At 42.4% G+C, this 12,976-nt stretch overlaps 2 protein-coding genes and 1 long non-coding RNA gene across 5 annotated transcripts in view; 1 reads left to right on the top strand and 2 right to left on the bottom strand.

The window, feature by feature from the left end:
* The window catches only part of STX12 (syntaxin 12), a 37,501-nt gene extending 31,501 nt beyond the window's left edge, over positions 1-6,000 (bottom strand). Inside the window, exon 1 of the mRNA XM_082684920.1 lies at positions 5,736-6,000. Coding sequence (XP_082541046.1) covers positions 5,736-5,853 — 118 coding nt within the window. The 5' untranslated portion in view covers positions 5,854-6,000. The remainder of the gene's footprint in view (positions 1-5,735) is intronic.
* LOC309841656 overlaps positions 1-12,976 on the bottom strand; it is a 963,915-nt gene that overhangs the window by 70,976 nt on the left and 879,963 nt on the right. The window lies entirely within an intron of this gene.
* WASF2 (WASP family member 2) overlaps positions 1-12,976 on the top strand; it is a 937,387-nt gene that overhangs the window by 738,260 nt on the left and 186,151 nt on the right. The window lies entirely within an intron of this gene.

Genomic DNA, 12,976 nt, shown 5'->3' with positions numbered 1-12,976 from the left:
TACTTTACCATAGTAGGGCAAGAGACTCAAACAATAATATCACCATTAACTGAATGTCTACAATGTGCCAGTCACTCTACTTTCAAAAACCCCACTTTAATAATTCTGCTCATGGGGCACCTGGGTAGCTTAGGCAGTTAAGTGGCCAACTCTTGATTCTGGCTCAGGTCATGATCTCAGGGTTCTGGGATCGAGCCCCACATGGGGCTCCACGCTCAGCAGGGACTCTTACTTGTGATTCTCTCTCCCTCTGCCCTTCACCTACTTGCTAGTGCTCTTTCTCTCCCTCTCTGATACACAAACAAATCTTAAAAACAACAACGGACAATTCTATTCATTTTACAGACAGCGTTATAGATAAAAAGGGGAAATGACCTGCCCAAGGTTAACAGCGCATATAGGGGCAAGGACTCAGTCACAGAACTGCTGACCCTAAAACCCATGCTATTTCTGATTTGACTTTCTTTCAAAATCAAATCTACACATTGTATCTACACAATGCATATTGTGTATACCTAACTATCTACAGACCTTAGATAGTTACAAAGGGCAGGACTGAAGCACAGCTCAGAGGATTTGTATAATTTAGATAGCTAGTGAGTTAGGGAAAGATATTAAAGGAGGCACAGAATGAGTAAAAACTTGGAGCAAAAACCAGTGTTTAAGGATGTTAAGAAAAATAGCCTGCCTGTGGCAAAGGGTGCAGAGAAGTAGAGACAATCGCGCTGATCCGGGTTAAGATGGCAGAGAGTGAGGGGCGCCTGGCTGGTTCAGGCGGTACAGTGTGTGACTTTGGATCTCAGGGTTGTAGGTTTGAGCCCCCCACTGGGCATACAGATTGGTTAAAAGATGACAGAGAATGAAAAGGTAGAAAGTGATGCAGCAGACAAAGAGAGAGCTAAGGCAGACTCTTGAGAAGGTGAGTGGTATAATGAAAACAGGATTTTAGACATACTACTACTGAGAGAGTTATCAGGATGAATGGAATGGAAACAGAGACACTGAGAGTTTGCTGCTGTGATACAGATACTGAGATCAGGAAGATTTAAGAGATGGCAATGAAATAAAAAGCAAATCGCAAATGTGAAAATAACTTTGAAAAAACAGCCTATGGGACTTCATAATAATTGGTTTTAAAAATTCAACTCCCTTTCATTTTTTTTTTTTTTAGTAAAAAAAAAACAAAAAACATAGCAATAAGTAAGCAACATTAAAGAAGAGAAATGCTGTTCTTTAATCTCTTCAGAGATAACTTGGAGGCTATTAGTTTTTTTCCTATATCTGACACAGGAATACTTGCCCAGATCCCCACTCCATAATAGGCACAGTCAAGTACATTTCTTCTGTACCCCACCCATACGGATAACAGCCCTTTTTGTACCAGGCAATCGACCCTAGCTGTACCCTTAACAACCCAAGTGGTGGCCTGCTGTATTTCAGCTGATACACTCAGCAATTTCAAACCCACATCTGTGGCTGAACAGCTGGGAAAAAAGAACAACTATCCTCTCAAATTCTCAACAGATACATACTCCCCGCAGGTATATGTCTGTGAGCTCACATTCAGAGCGGACACTTAGTATGACCACCAACCAGCTCTTGGAGAGATGTGGGGAAAGTCATTAACCTGATAACACGGTGGAAACAGTGTAACTCTACTAATTGCAAACTCCTAATTCCTCACCAAACAACCCTCAGGGAAGAATTCCAACTGACACCACCCAAGGTCCTAAGATGTGGCAGTTACCACACAGTACAGGGAGAATGTGGCAGGAAGACTCCAAAGATGGTAGAAAAGCTCATTCATTCAGATGTACCATTTAGTAAGCATCAAGACCCTAAATGATATGACCCCTGGCTACCTCCCTGACTTCTTTCTTACTATACTCCCCGTCTTTAACCACAGTCTAGCCACACTAGCTTCCTTGCTATTCTTTGAACACCCTGGAGGGGGCACCTGGCTGACCCAGTTGGTGAAACACACAGCTCTTGATCTCAGGGTTGTGAGTTCAAGCCCCCTATCAGGTGTACAGATTACTTAAAAATAAACTTTCAGGGGTGTCTGGGTGGCTCCGTTGGTTAAGCCTCTGATTCTTGGTCTCAGGTCAGATCTCAATCTCAGGGTTGTGAGTTCCAGCCCTGAGTTGGGCTCCACACTGGGCACTGAGCCGACTTTAAAAAAAAAGAAGAAGAAGAACACACTACTATCTTTGCTTTTGCTATTCCCTCTGCCCAGAATGCCTTCCCCCAGCTACTCACACAGCTCTCTCCCTCACTTCACTCAGGTGTCTACTCAAATGTCTCCTCACAGAGCCCTTCCTTAACCATCTGATCTAAAATATACAACACCCACCCTCTTTCTCTCCTCACCTCCATCCCCTTACCCAGCCATTTTCTTCACAGCACTTGTTACTACTGGAGAAACTCACACACACACACACACACACACACACCTGTATACAAACACATATGTTCACACACACTCTCACAGCAGTGATTTTGTCTTATTCATGACGCCAACCCCAGTGTATAGAGGGTGCTCAAAGAGTATCTGTTAACAACAGTAAATGTATGAATCTATCATATATTTGGGACTGAGATAAGTACTAGAAATATAAAAATGAGTAAGTCATGCCCCATGCTTCATGAAAGGAGCTAACAATCTAGCAGCAGAGGTTAGACACACCACATGAGAAAGTTCTATAGCCTCAGGTTTTCCCTAGTTTCCTATGGAGAGTAAAAAAACCAAGTCACTTCTAACTTGAACTGCCAGATGCTACAATACTGTAATATTAATTAAAAATTATAAAAATCCTAATTACTGGTCATAAGAGATAGACCTGGTTTCAAATTCAGCCACTGCCACTTGTTTGCTCAGTAATTTTTTTTTTTTAAGATTTTATTTATTTGGGACGCCTGGGTGGCTCAGTTGGTTGGATGACTGCCTTCGGCTCAGGTCATGATCCCGGCTCAGGTCATGATCCCGGAGTCCCGGGATCGAGTCCCGCATCGGACTCCCAGCTCCATGGGGAGTCTGCTTCTCACTCTGACCTTCTCCTCGCTCATGCTCTCTCTCTCACTGTCTCTCTCTCAAATGAATAAATAAAATCTTAAAAAAAAAAAGATTTTATTTATTTATTTGAGAGAGAGAGGAAGAGCACAAGCAGGGGGAGAGGCAGAGAGAGAGGGAAAGGGAGAAGCAGACTGTCCCCTGAGCAGGGAGCCCAACATCAGGATCAATCCCTTGACCCTGGGATCATGACCTGAGCTAAAGCCAGATATTTCACCGGCTGAGCCACCCAAGCACCCATTTTCTCAGTAATTATTTAAAACTGCCCAGCCTGGGGTGCCTGGGTGGCTCAGTGGGTTAAAGCCTCTGCTTTCAGCTCAGGTCATGGTACCAGGGTCCTGGGCTCAGCAGGGAGCCTGCTTTCCTCTCTCTCTGCCTGCCTCTCAGCCTACTTGTGATCTCTGTCTGTCAAATAAATAAATAAAATCTTTAAAAAAATAAAAAATAAACCTTCTCAGCCTGTTTCCTAACCCATAAAAGTAAATAATATTGATAATTACTTAATGGAGTTGTTAAAAAATTAAGTAAGATACTGCATATAAAGCACTTCCCGCATTGCCTGGCACACAGTATGTACTCAATATGTTATCTATTAGTGTTATTTTTTTTTTAAGATTTTATTTATTTATTTGACAGAGATCACAAGTAGGCAGAGAAGCAGGCAGAGAGAGAGAGAGAAGCAGGCTCCCCACCAAGCAGATAGCCCGATGCAGAGCTTGATCCCAGGACCCTGAGATCATGACCTGAGCCAAATGCAGAGGCTGAACCACTGAGCCACCCAGGCGCCCCTCTATTAGTGTTCTTAATGGTTGGCTCCAATGATCCCTTGAGCCAGATACCCAACCAACAGCTAAATCCTATTTAATTCTGTCACCAAAGAAGCCTTTCCTTTCCTTCCTTTTCATTTTCACAATTCCTAACTGGTGTCTCTAATTCCAGTCTCTTCCTTCCAATTTAATTTATAAATTTTTTTTCAATTTATACATTTCTAAATAACTAAATCCAAGGGACATCTGGGTGGCTCAGTCAGTTAAGCAGCTGCCTCCGACTCAGGTCATGATCTCAAGGTCCTGAGATGGAGCCCTGAGTCAGGCTCTCTGCTCAGTGGGGAGCCTACTTCTCCTTCTGCCCCTTCCCTCACCCCACCCCCCAGATCCTTCCCAAGTGAAAACGGTATCTTTCTCCCCTGAATGCCTACTCAATGCTGCTAGATCTCTTCTATAGTACCGAACCCTTTCAACTTTATATTTTAGTTGTTATGTACTCTAAGGGCTCCCTGTTGAAAGAATCCACGCCATGCCAGTTCCTATACTCATATGCCTAATACTCAAACAAATACATGTAGAACATTTCACAGATAGACATTAAGGTTAGGTTTAGCCTCAACAATAAACTTTCAGCCTTGAACCAGAATCTTCTAACTGGTACTACAGTTTCCTCACAAAAGGATATATTGGAACACAAAGTACTATACTTTCAAACCAGTGGTCACATTAATTTTCTTTTTAATTTTTATACATAGCAGGCCATGTCATCTTCCTTCCACTTCTAATTCACCCAGTCTCACACTATTCATCAGAAACTTTCCCCCTCTTTATATAGAACATAATTATAATCCAGGACTAACTGAGCTCTACCTATTAACAGAGTACAGCCAAGCTCACAAAAACACAGTAACAAACAAGGATGCTGGTCCCCATTCTTTCCAAGTAAAGTTGTGCCACTGACCTGTTTATAAGGCTCTGTGATGATTTTCCCACACAAGAAACTGCCTATATTTGACTCAATCAGCTCAATCGGTCTTACTCAGACCTTAGTGATGGGGTGGGGGTTAGTTTTAAGATGAGCAAAGACATTCTGAAATCCACCACCAACTCTACCATGTCTTGCTTGCTATGTGATTGTGGCCAAGTCCCTGAACTTCTCTGTGTTAAGAGATCTGTTTAAAAAAGCTGCTGAACAGGGAAGGAATGCAGAAGTTTCATCAGCTTGAAATCCAAAAATATGTGCAGATCTTTTGCTACAAAAGACAAAACCATGTAAATGGGAATGTTTTCGGTGAATTCTCTTTATTAAAACAGAAGTTATCTTACCACTCATATACATGTCATTGTATCTGACTTCCAAATTCATTACAGGAAGAGCTGGGTATTAAGTCACCCAAACACATGCACTCTCCACTTCCCTTAATTGAAAGCTGCTGACTTCCAAGGAGCAAAAAGCTGAGCAGAATGTAACTTAAAGTCTTGATCAGTAAACAACTCGCGATCCAAACTGGCCAGAGAGGAAAGAGAGGTGGGTGGGGGTAAGGCAGATGACAGGAAAAACTCGGCTGACCACTGCGCCAAGTGAACTCACTCACTGCTCCCGAGATGACACACATACCCCTCCCACCCTAAGGCTGTCAGGCTCCTGCTTTGGCCCCCATACCATAAGGGCAGTACACCTGAGAAGAAACTCAAGCTTCAGCTGGGGCTCGGGACCCTCGGGGAGCCTGGGCCTGACAGACTCGAGGATGGCAGCCGCCGCCCCCGCACTGGAGAGCCCGAAGACGGCCTCAGGTGTGGCTTTGGCCATAGCCTCGGCCGGGCTCCGCATCCCGACAACCTTACCCGGGCCTGTCCCCGGGGCAGCCCCTGCCCCCCATCCCGGACCCCCAGCTCACTGGCTTGGCTGATCCGCTGGATGTTGCCACTGCACGTCTGTATGATGCTGTTGAAGTCCCGGAGCTGGGGCCCGGAGGACCCCGGGTTCCGATACATGTCTAAGGGACCGTAGGACATGACGAGGAACTGGGACCGACTTCTCCTGCACCGAGCTCCTACCGGAAGCAGCCGCCAGACTGAACCCGCAGCCTGACGGGGAAACCGAGAAGAGAAAGGGCGGGGGAAGGGACTAGTGCTGCGTGCGCACTAGCCCCGCCCACACGCCGCGCGCACGCGCCCCGCCCCACAGTGCGCAGGCGCCGCTGGAACTGGTGCCGGGGACCGTAGCTTAGAGACTGGACGCCTTGGCCTTGGGGAAACGGGGCGGGGCGTGACGTCACACGGTCGGGGCTCGGATTGGAGGAGCTGGTGCGGTAGTGTTGTTTCTCGCCGGAGCACGGTGACAGGAGGCAAGAATTTTCGATTAGCATAAAATTGTACCAGATGATCTCAGCCCTGACAGCCTATTCTGTTCTAGTCTGAGAATTCAGGCCCAAATATGGGAGAATTCGACAACCCTGAAACTCAGATCGGTAACCAAACTCCTGAAATTCTTCACTCTACTTGGGTCCTGCAGGGCTTTGTAGTAATTGCAGAGCGCTTTTATGGTTTACAGACCGCTTTCATTTCTCCCTCCACCCCTCTTCTAATCTAAACAATAAAGCGATGATAATAATATTTATTGAGCATATACTATGTATGAGCCTTCAATGCAATTCATTTGTTCATAAGCTCTACCATAGCAAAGGACAATGTTCTAACCATATTTTTACGTTCAGAATAGATAATGGAAAATCGGTTTTTTAATTGTTGAAGCAAAGTAATTCGATAAAACAAGAGTTATTTTCCCTTTTGCAAAACTGAGAAAATGAAGACCACAGTGGTTAATTTGCTTTTCTGAAGTTTGACTGCAAACCCAACACTAAGCTAACTCCATACTCATCTCGATATTTCCCTAAACGCATTCTCACATTCCCAAACTCATTCTCCATCTAAATCCTTCCCAAACAGCCTCTTCCTTTACTATATATCCCAAACCAGGATTTTTTTTTTTTGAAAACTACACTCTCAAATTTTAAAAATCATTCCCTTGAGGGTGGGGAAAAATCATTCCCCAAGTAATTTGCAGATTTGTAATTTGTAATTTCCCCAAGTAATTTGTATGACCTCAATGTTCCCATAGAAGAATGCATTTTGTGAGCTTATCGTAAACGGGCAGACGTGGGTAGGATTTGGATTTTGGAAGAGATCTAGACAGGGAGAAGCGAAAGGGAAACTGGCAATGTTTGTTTCCTGTGTTCTTCACCCAACCCCACCCCTGCCTACTCTTCAATCTCTGGGGATTGGCAGAGAGGAAGCTGTTTGCCTATTTGGGAGGAGACCCCAAATGAGGGAAAGAGCTTTAGAGATCTTGTACGCAGATCTCTTTGTGGCATTTTTAAGAGCATTTCTCTATAGAAAGGGACAGATGACATTTGTGAGCTCTCATTCTGGTTATTAAAATGCTACCGTTTCTTAGAATCCATAGTTTTATATCAAATCTTCTAGCTAATCATGTAAGTTGTACATTTTTACCTATAAAATAGTCTTGAGTATTTTTTCATTTACACTTGACTCTATTTAGAGTGAAATTCAGTAAAGGTATTTTTCTCCTAGGAATTGAAGACATAAGGTTTTGTTACTGTTTTCTTTCTCCATCTAAAATAAAAGTGGTTTTCCATCTGTGCCTTGTGCTATCTTGTGCTGTTATAGCAATACATTTGTGTCTTGCAAATACTGGATGTCAAATGAACATTTATTATGTTTATACAAGAAGAGTAAAAAATAACTACCGTTTCTTAAATGCCTATCCAGGCAATGTGAACACATTTTATGAACCTCATCTCCCAAGATAAAACCTATCTGATAAAGACCACCTGTGGTCTGACATAGTTAGGTTTATTAACTTAATGCTGCAAGGAAGACTGCACGTCAGAGGAATCATGGGGTGTCTCACCAAGCACAGGAGGAGATAGAGTTATCCTAGGATTTGGGGAAAAGATGGAGTGTAGGTAAAATTTAAAAGAAGCAGTGTTTTGATAGCCTCAAAGCACACCAGGCTAAGGGGATTATCATCAGGCCTGAGCTAACAAGAGGACTCAGGATCTTGTTTCCTTGGAAACTACAACGTGAAGATAAATGTGGACTGTTGTATCTGGAAACCCCTTATCTGAAGCTCTGCACCTGGATTGGAAATTGAGGCTGCTCCTCTGTGTCAAAGTAACTCAAATCCTCCAGGCAGGAGTGGAATATTTCATTCCTACTGATATTGCGAATAGCAAATATCCTGAAAATCTGTGATTTTTCTCAGCATTATGTCCTTTTGTTAACCGACAAAAACAGTTTTCTTGGTTTGCACCCATCACTGGGAGATTAGCTCCTTGGTAACAGATAAGGAATCTGGTGTTCTCTAGAGGTCCTGAGTACTTGCCCAGTGCTCTACAGCTATTACGTTGCAAAGCCGTGATTCATACATATTCTATGACCGGGCAATTCTACCCCTAACTAAATACTCAACTGATATGAATACATATGTGTTTCAAAAACCAAGTATAGGAGTGTTCATAATTGCATTTTTTAGGACTAAGCAGCATTTTTCTGTATTATTTTGATGGAGTTATAATTGACTTACAATACAGTGTCATGTACAGGTATTAAGTGTTCAATTTGACATTTGTATACATCCATAGAACAACCACCTATCTCAAGATATAGACCATTTAATCACCCAACGAAGTTTCCTTGAGCTATGCTCCTTTCTATCGTATACTCTATAGGGGGGAAAAAAGGAACATAGCAAATGGGTGTGGGTTGTACGAAAACACCAGTGAACTGCAGGTTTGTACACGTTGCTCTAACAAGCTGTGCTCCTTTGTAATCAGTTTCTATCATCCCCAGAAATCACTTTCCAATTTTTATCACTGCAGATTTGTTTTCCCTGTTCTTAGACTTCATAGAGATGGAATCAAATTTTATGTATTGTTTAGGATTTGGCTTATTTCAATTAACAAAATATTTTGGGGATTTATTCATGATGTTGCATATATCAGTGGTTTAGTTTTTTTTTATCATTTAGTACTGTTTTATCATATGAATATACTACAATTTGATTATTCATTCTCTCTCTCTTTTTTAAGATTTTATTTATTTGTCAGAGAGAGAGCACAAGCAGGGGGAGCAGGCAGGCTGAGGGAAAGCAGACTCCCTGCTGAGCAAGGAGCCGGATCCTGGATCCTAGGATCCTAGGATGGGAATCATGACCTGAGCCAAAGGCAGGTGCTCAACCAGCTAAGCCACCCTGGTGTCCCTGCATTATCCATTCTCTTATCAATGGACATTTCAATTGTTTCAAATTTGAGGCTATCATGACGAAGGCCAGAGCAGCATTTATTTTTACTAATTCCAACCTGGAAACGATCTGAATGTCCATCAACAGTAGGATGGATAAATTGTAGTAATATTATAGAACACAAAAATAAATTTCCTACTCCTATGTGAGCAATGTGGGTGAACTCATCCAAACAATGCATTATGGGGTGCCTGCCTGGCTCAGTCGGTGACCCTTGATCTTGATGTTATGAGTTCAAGTCCCATGTTGGGCATAAAGCCTACTTAAAAAAATTTTTTAAATAACATAATGTATAGCAAAAGAAGCCAGAAAAAATTGAGTATAGAGCGCCTGGGTGGCTCACTTGGTTAAACAACTGCCTTCAGCTCGGGTCATGATCCTGGAGTCCTGGGATTGAGTCCCAGCGTTGGGCTCCCAGCTCCCACCAGGAGTCTACTTCTCCTTCTGACATTCTCCCCTCTCATGCTTTCTCTCTCTCTCTCTCTCTCAAATGGATAAGTCTTAAAAAAAAAAAAAAAAAAAAGGAAGAGAAAGAAAAATTGAGTACATTCTGTATTTTTTTAAAATATTTTATTTATTTATTTGACAGAGAGAGATCACAAACAGGCAGAGAGGCAGGCAGAGAGAGAGGAGGAAGCAGGCTCCCTGCTGAGCAGAGAGCCCGATGCAGGGCTCGATCCCAGGACCCTGGGATCATGACCTGAGCCGAAGGCAGCGGCTTAACCCACTGAGCCACCCAGGTGCCCCGAGTACATTCTGTATTAATCCATTTTGATTAGATTCATAATCAGCAAAATTATTATTAAAAGTCAGGACAGTATGTAGTTAGTTTTGAGAGAGGAAGTGACTGGGAATGGGCACATAAAGTGAGCTTCTAGGATGTTGGTAGCAGTCTGCTTGATTCGGGTGGTGATTATTACATAGGTGTGTTTACTTTGTGAAAATCAAGTCATATACATGTAATGTGTCCTCTTCTGAGGTATGCTGTACATCAGTAAATAAGTTTCCTATTTTTTAAAAGATTTTATTTATTTATTTGACAGACAGAGATCACAAGTAGGCAAAGAAGCAGGCAGAGAGAGAGAGGAGGAAGCAGGCTCCCCGCTAAGCAGAGAGCCCGATGTGGGGCTCGATCCCAGGACCTCAGGATCATGACCGAGGGCAGAGGCTTTAACCCACTGAGCCGCTACCCAGGTGCCCCAATAAGTTTCCTATTTTAAAAATAAAGTATCATTATCACCAATATGGCAAGTTTTCTTGGGAATGATTGGAAAGGATCAATGGAGATATTCACATAGGTTGCAACGAAAACTATTCAAATGGGCACTCATCATACATTGCTCATGGGAATGCAAAATCAAATAGCTACTTTGGAAAGGAGTTTGGTAGTTTCTTGGAGAATCGAACAAATTTGCCATACAATCCAGCAATCCAGCAATCCCACCCCCAGGTGTTTTACCCAGGAGAAATGAAAACACATGTTTCTATAAAGATCTGTACATAAATGTGCAAGGCAGCTTTATTCATAATAACCAAAAGCTGGAAATAACTCAATGTCCCATCAGCTACTGAATAAACAAATTGTGGTGTATTCACACGATGGGAAACTATTCAGCTATAAAATAAAGGAACAGACTACTGAAACATGGAATGAATTACTGAGACATGCAACAGTGTGGGCAAATCTCAAAAGCATGTGTTGAATGAAAGAAGTCAGACATGAAAGCCTTCATACTGTATGATTCCATTTATGACACATTCTGGAAAAGGCAATGCTACGGAGCTAGAAATCAAATTAATGGTTGCCGGGGGCTGGGGTTGGGGGAAGGGGATTAACTACCAAAGGGCATAGGGAAGTTTTGAGGTTGATAGAAATGTTTTAGATCTTGATTATGGTGATTACACAATGGTATACAGCTATAAAAACTCTTTGATCTATATACGAAGATGGGTAAATTTTACTGTATGCAAACGATATCTTATTAAACTAAAAAAATATATGACACCAGTGTGTCATGAACCAGTGTGATAAAGTGCCATGCATGGGATGTGTAGATTGGAGTCAAAAAAAGGATATACCAGTTGTGGGTTGCATGAGTGTTCTGAGGGCCTAAATGTGATCTTAGGATACAGTAACTATAGAAACCAAAAACAAGTGAACATCCATGGTTATTCCAATTTGTGACTCTATTACCTTCTCTCTCAGGAAACAGAAAATGTAGATTCTATAGAAGTCACACATAAAAATTGCTCACAAAATCTAGTGCATACTAAATGCCAAGCACTGTTCTAATGACTTCTACAGATGTGACTTAATCTTCACAACCACCACAAAGTAGGTAGAGACAGAACTCAAATTCTGGCATCTGACTTCAGAGTTAACTGTGGCATGGCACCGGTATCAATTTTCAAGCAGAGTTGATAATCTGTTGCAATAACAACCTGACAGACACTGGTAGGGAAAGTAGTCATTGATTCCACAAAGAGCTGAGGAATATGAACTACTTCCCCCAAACTGACAGCTTTCATTTCTGGCTTCCAAATCTAGAGGTTCACATCATTTTACTCAGTTCTATAGGCAATGTGGTAGCCAGCCTACAAGACAGACCCCAATGATCCTTACCTCTTTGCCTCCACGTGGGTGGCACCATTCTACCTTGAATAGTGTCAGTAATTTGACCTCTGTAACCAGTAAGGTATTGCAGAAATGCCGGAGAGTCACATCTGAAGGTAGACCATGAAAGACATTGCAGCTCTGTCTTGCTCTTTTGGATTTGGTTTGGTTCCAGAATCTATTCCCTACGTGGCAGATTCTATTTTTTAAGTTAGCCACCACAATAGCTTCCATCCAACATGCTCTTCTACTTTGTCATCCTCTCATAAAGAGAAGGGATCTATGATTCCTCCCCTCAACTCTGGATGGGGTTCTGACTGTTCAACCAATAGACTGCTGCACGAGTAAGGTAATGTGACCTCTGAGGACACATCAGAAGACGTCTGCATCTTCAGCTTTGTTCACTGGATCACTTGTGCTTGGAGGTCTAGAGCCACCATGAAAGAAGTGTGATATCCTTGACCCACTATACTGGAGAAGGTGAAGTTACATATGGAGGGGTCCTATGTAAGGTACGTCTTCACACATTGGTAGAGGCAAGGTATCTCTAATTTTATTCATGAAGGCAGAGCTTAAGCACCTTCCAAAGGAAGGTCCCACCTTCTAACACTATAATCTTTGGGGATAAGTTTTCAAAATATCAATTCGGGAGGAACATTCAGACCATGGTACCTACAAAATAAGACAGTCTTTAATTTAGGGAAGAAAAGTAAGTTGTCATTGAGTCTATGGAATAGAATGATCAGGATGTGACAGTGACAATGTCTGAAAAGTATGTGTTTTTTTTAAATTAACATATAATGTATTATTTGCTTCAGGAGTACAAGTCTATGAATCATCAGTCTTACACAATTCACAGCACTCACCATAGCACATACCCTTCCCAATATCCATCATCCAGCCACCCTATCCCTAACCACCCTCCAGCCCCCAACAACCCTGTTTGTTTTCTGAGATTAAGAGTCTCTTATGGTTTGTCTCCCTCCCAGGTCCCACCTTGTTTCATTTTTTTTCCCTCCCTTCCCCCCATGACCCCCGCCCTGCCTCTCGAATTCTTTGTATCAGAGAGATCATAATTCTTTATCTGATTGACTTATTTCGCTTAGCATAATATCCTCTAGTTCTATCCAAATCAATGCAAATGGCAAGAGTTTTTAGATGGCTGCATAATATTCCCTTGTGTGTGTGTGTGTGTGTGT

This window comes from Mustela nivalis, assembly GCF_964662115.1.
Source record: "Mustela nivalis genome assembly, chromosome: 10".
NCBI lineage: Eukaryota > Metazoa > Chordata > Mammalia > Carnivora > Mustelidae > Mustela > Mustela nivalis.
This window is presented reverse-complemented; position numbering and strand designations above follow the sequence as displayed.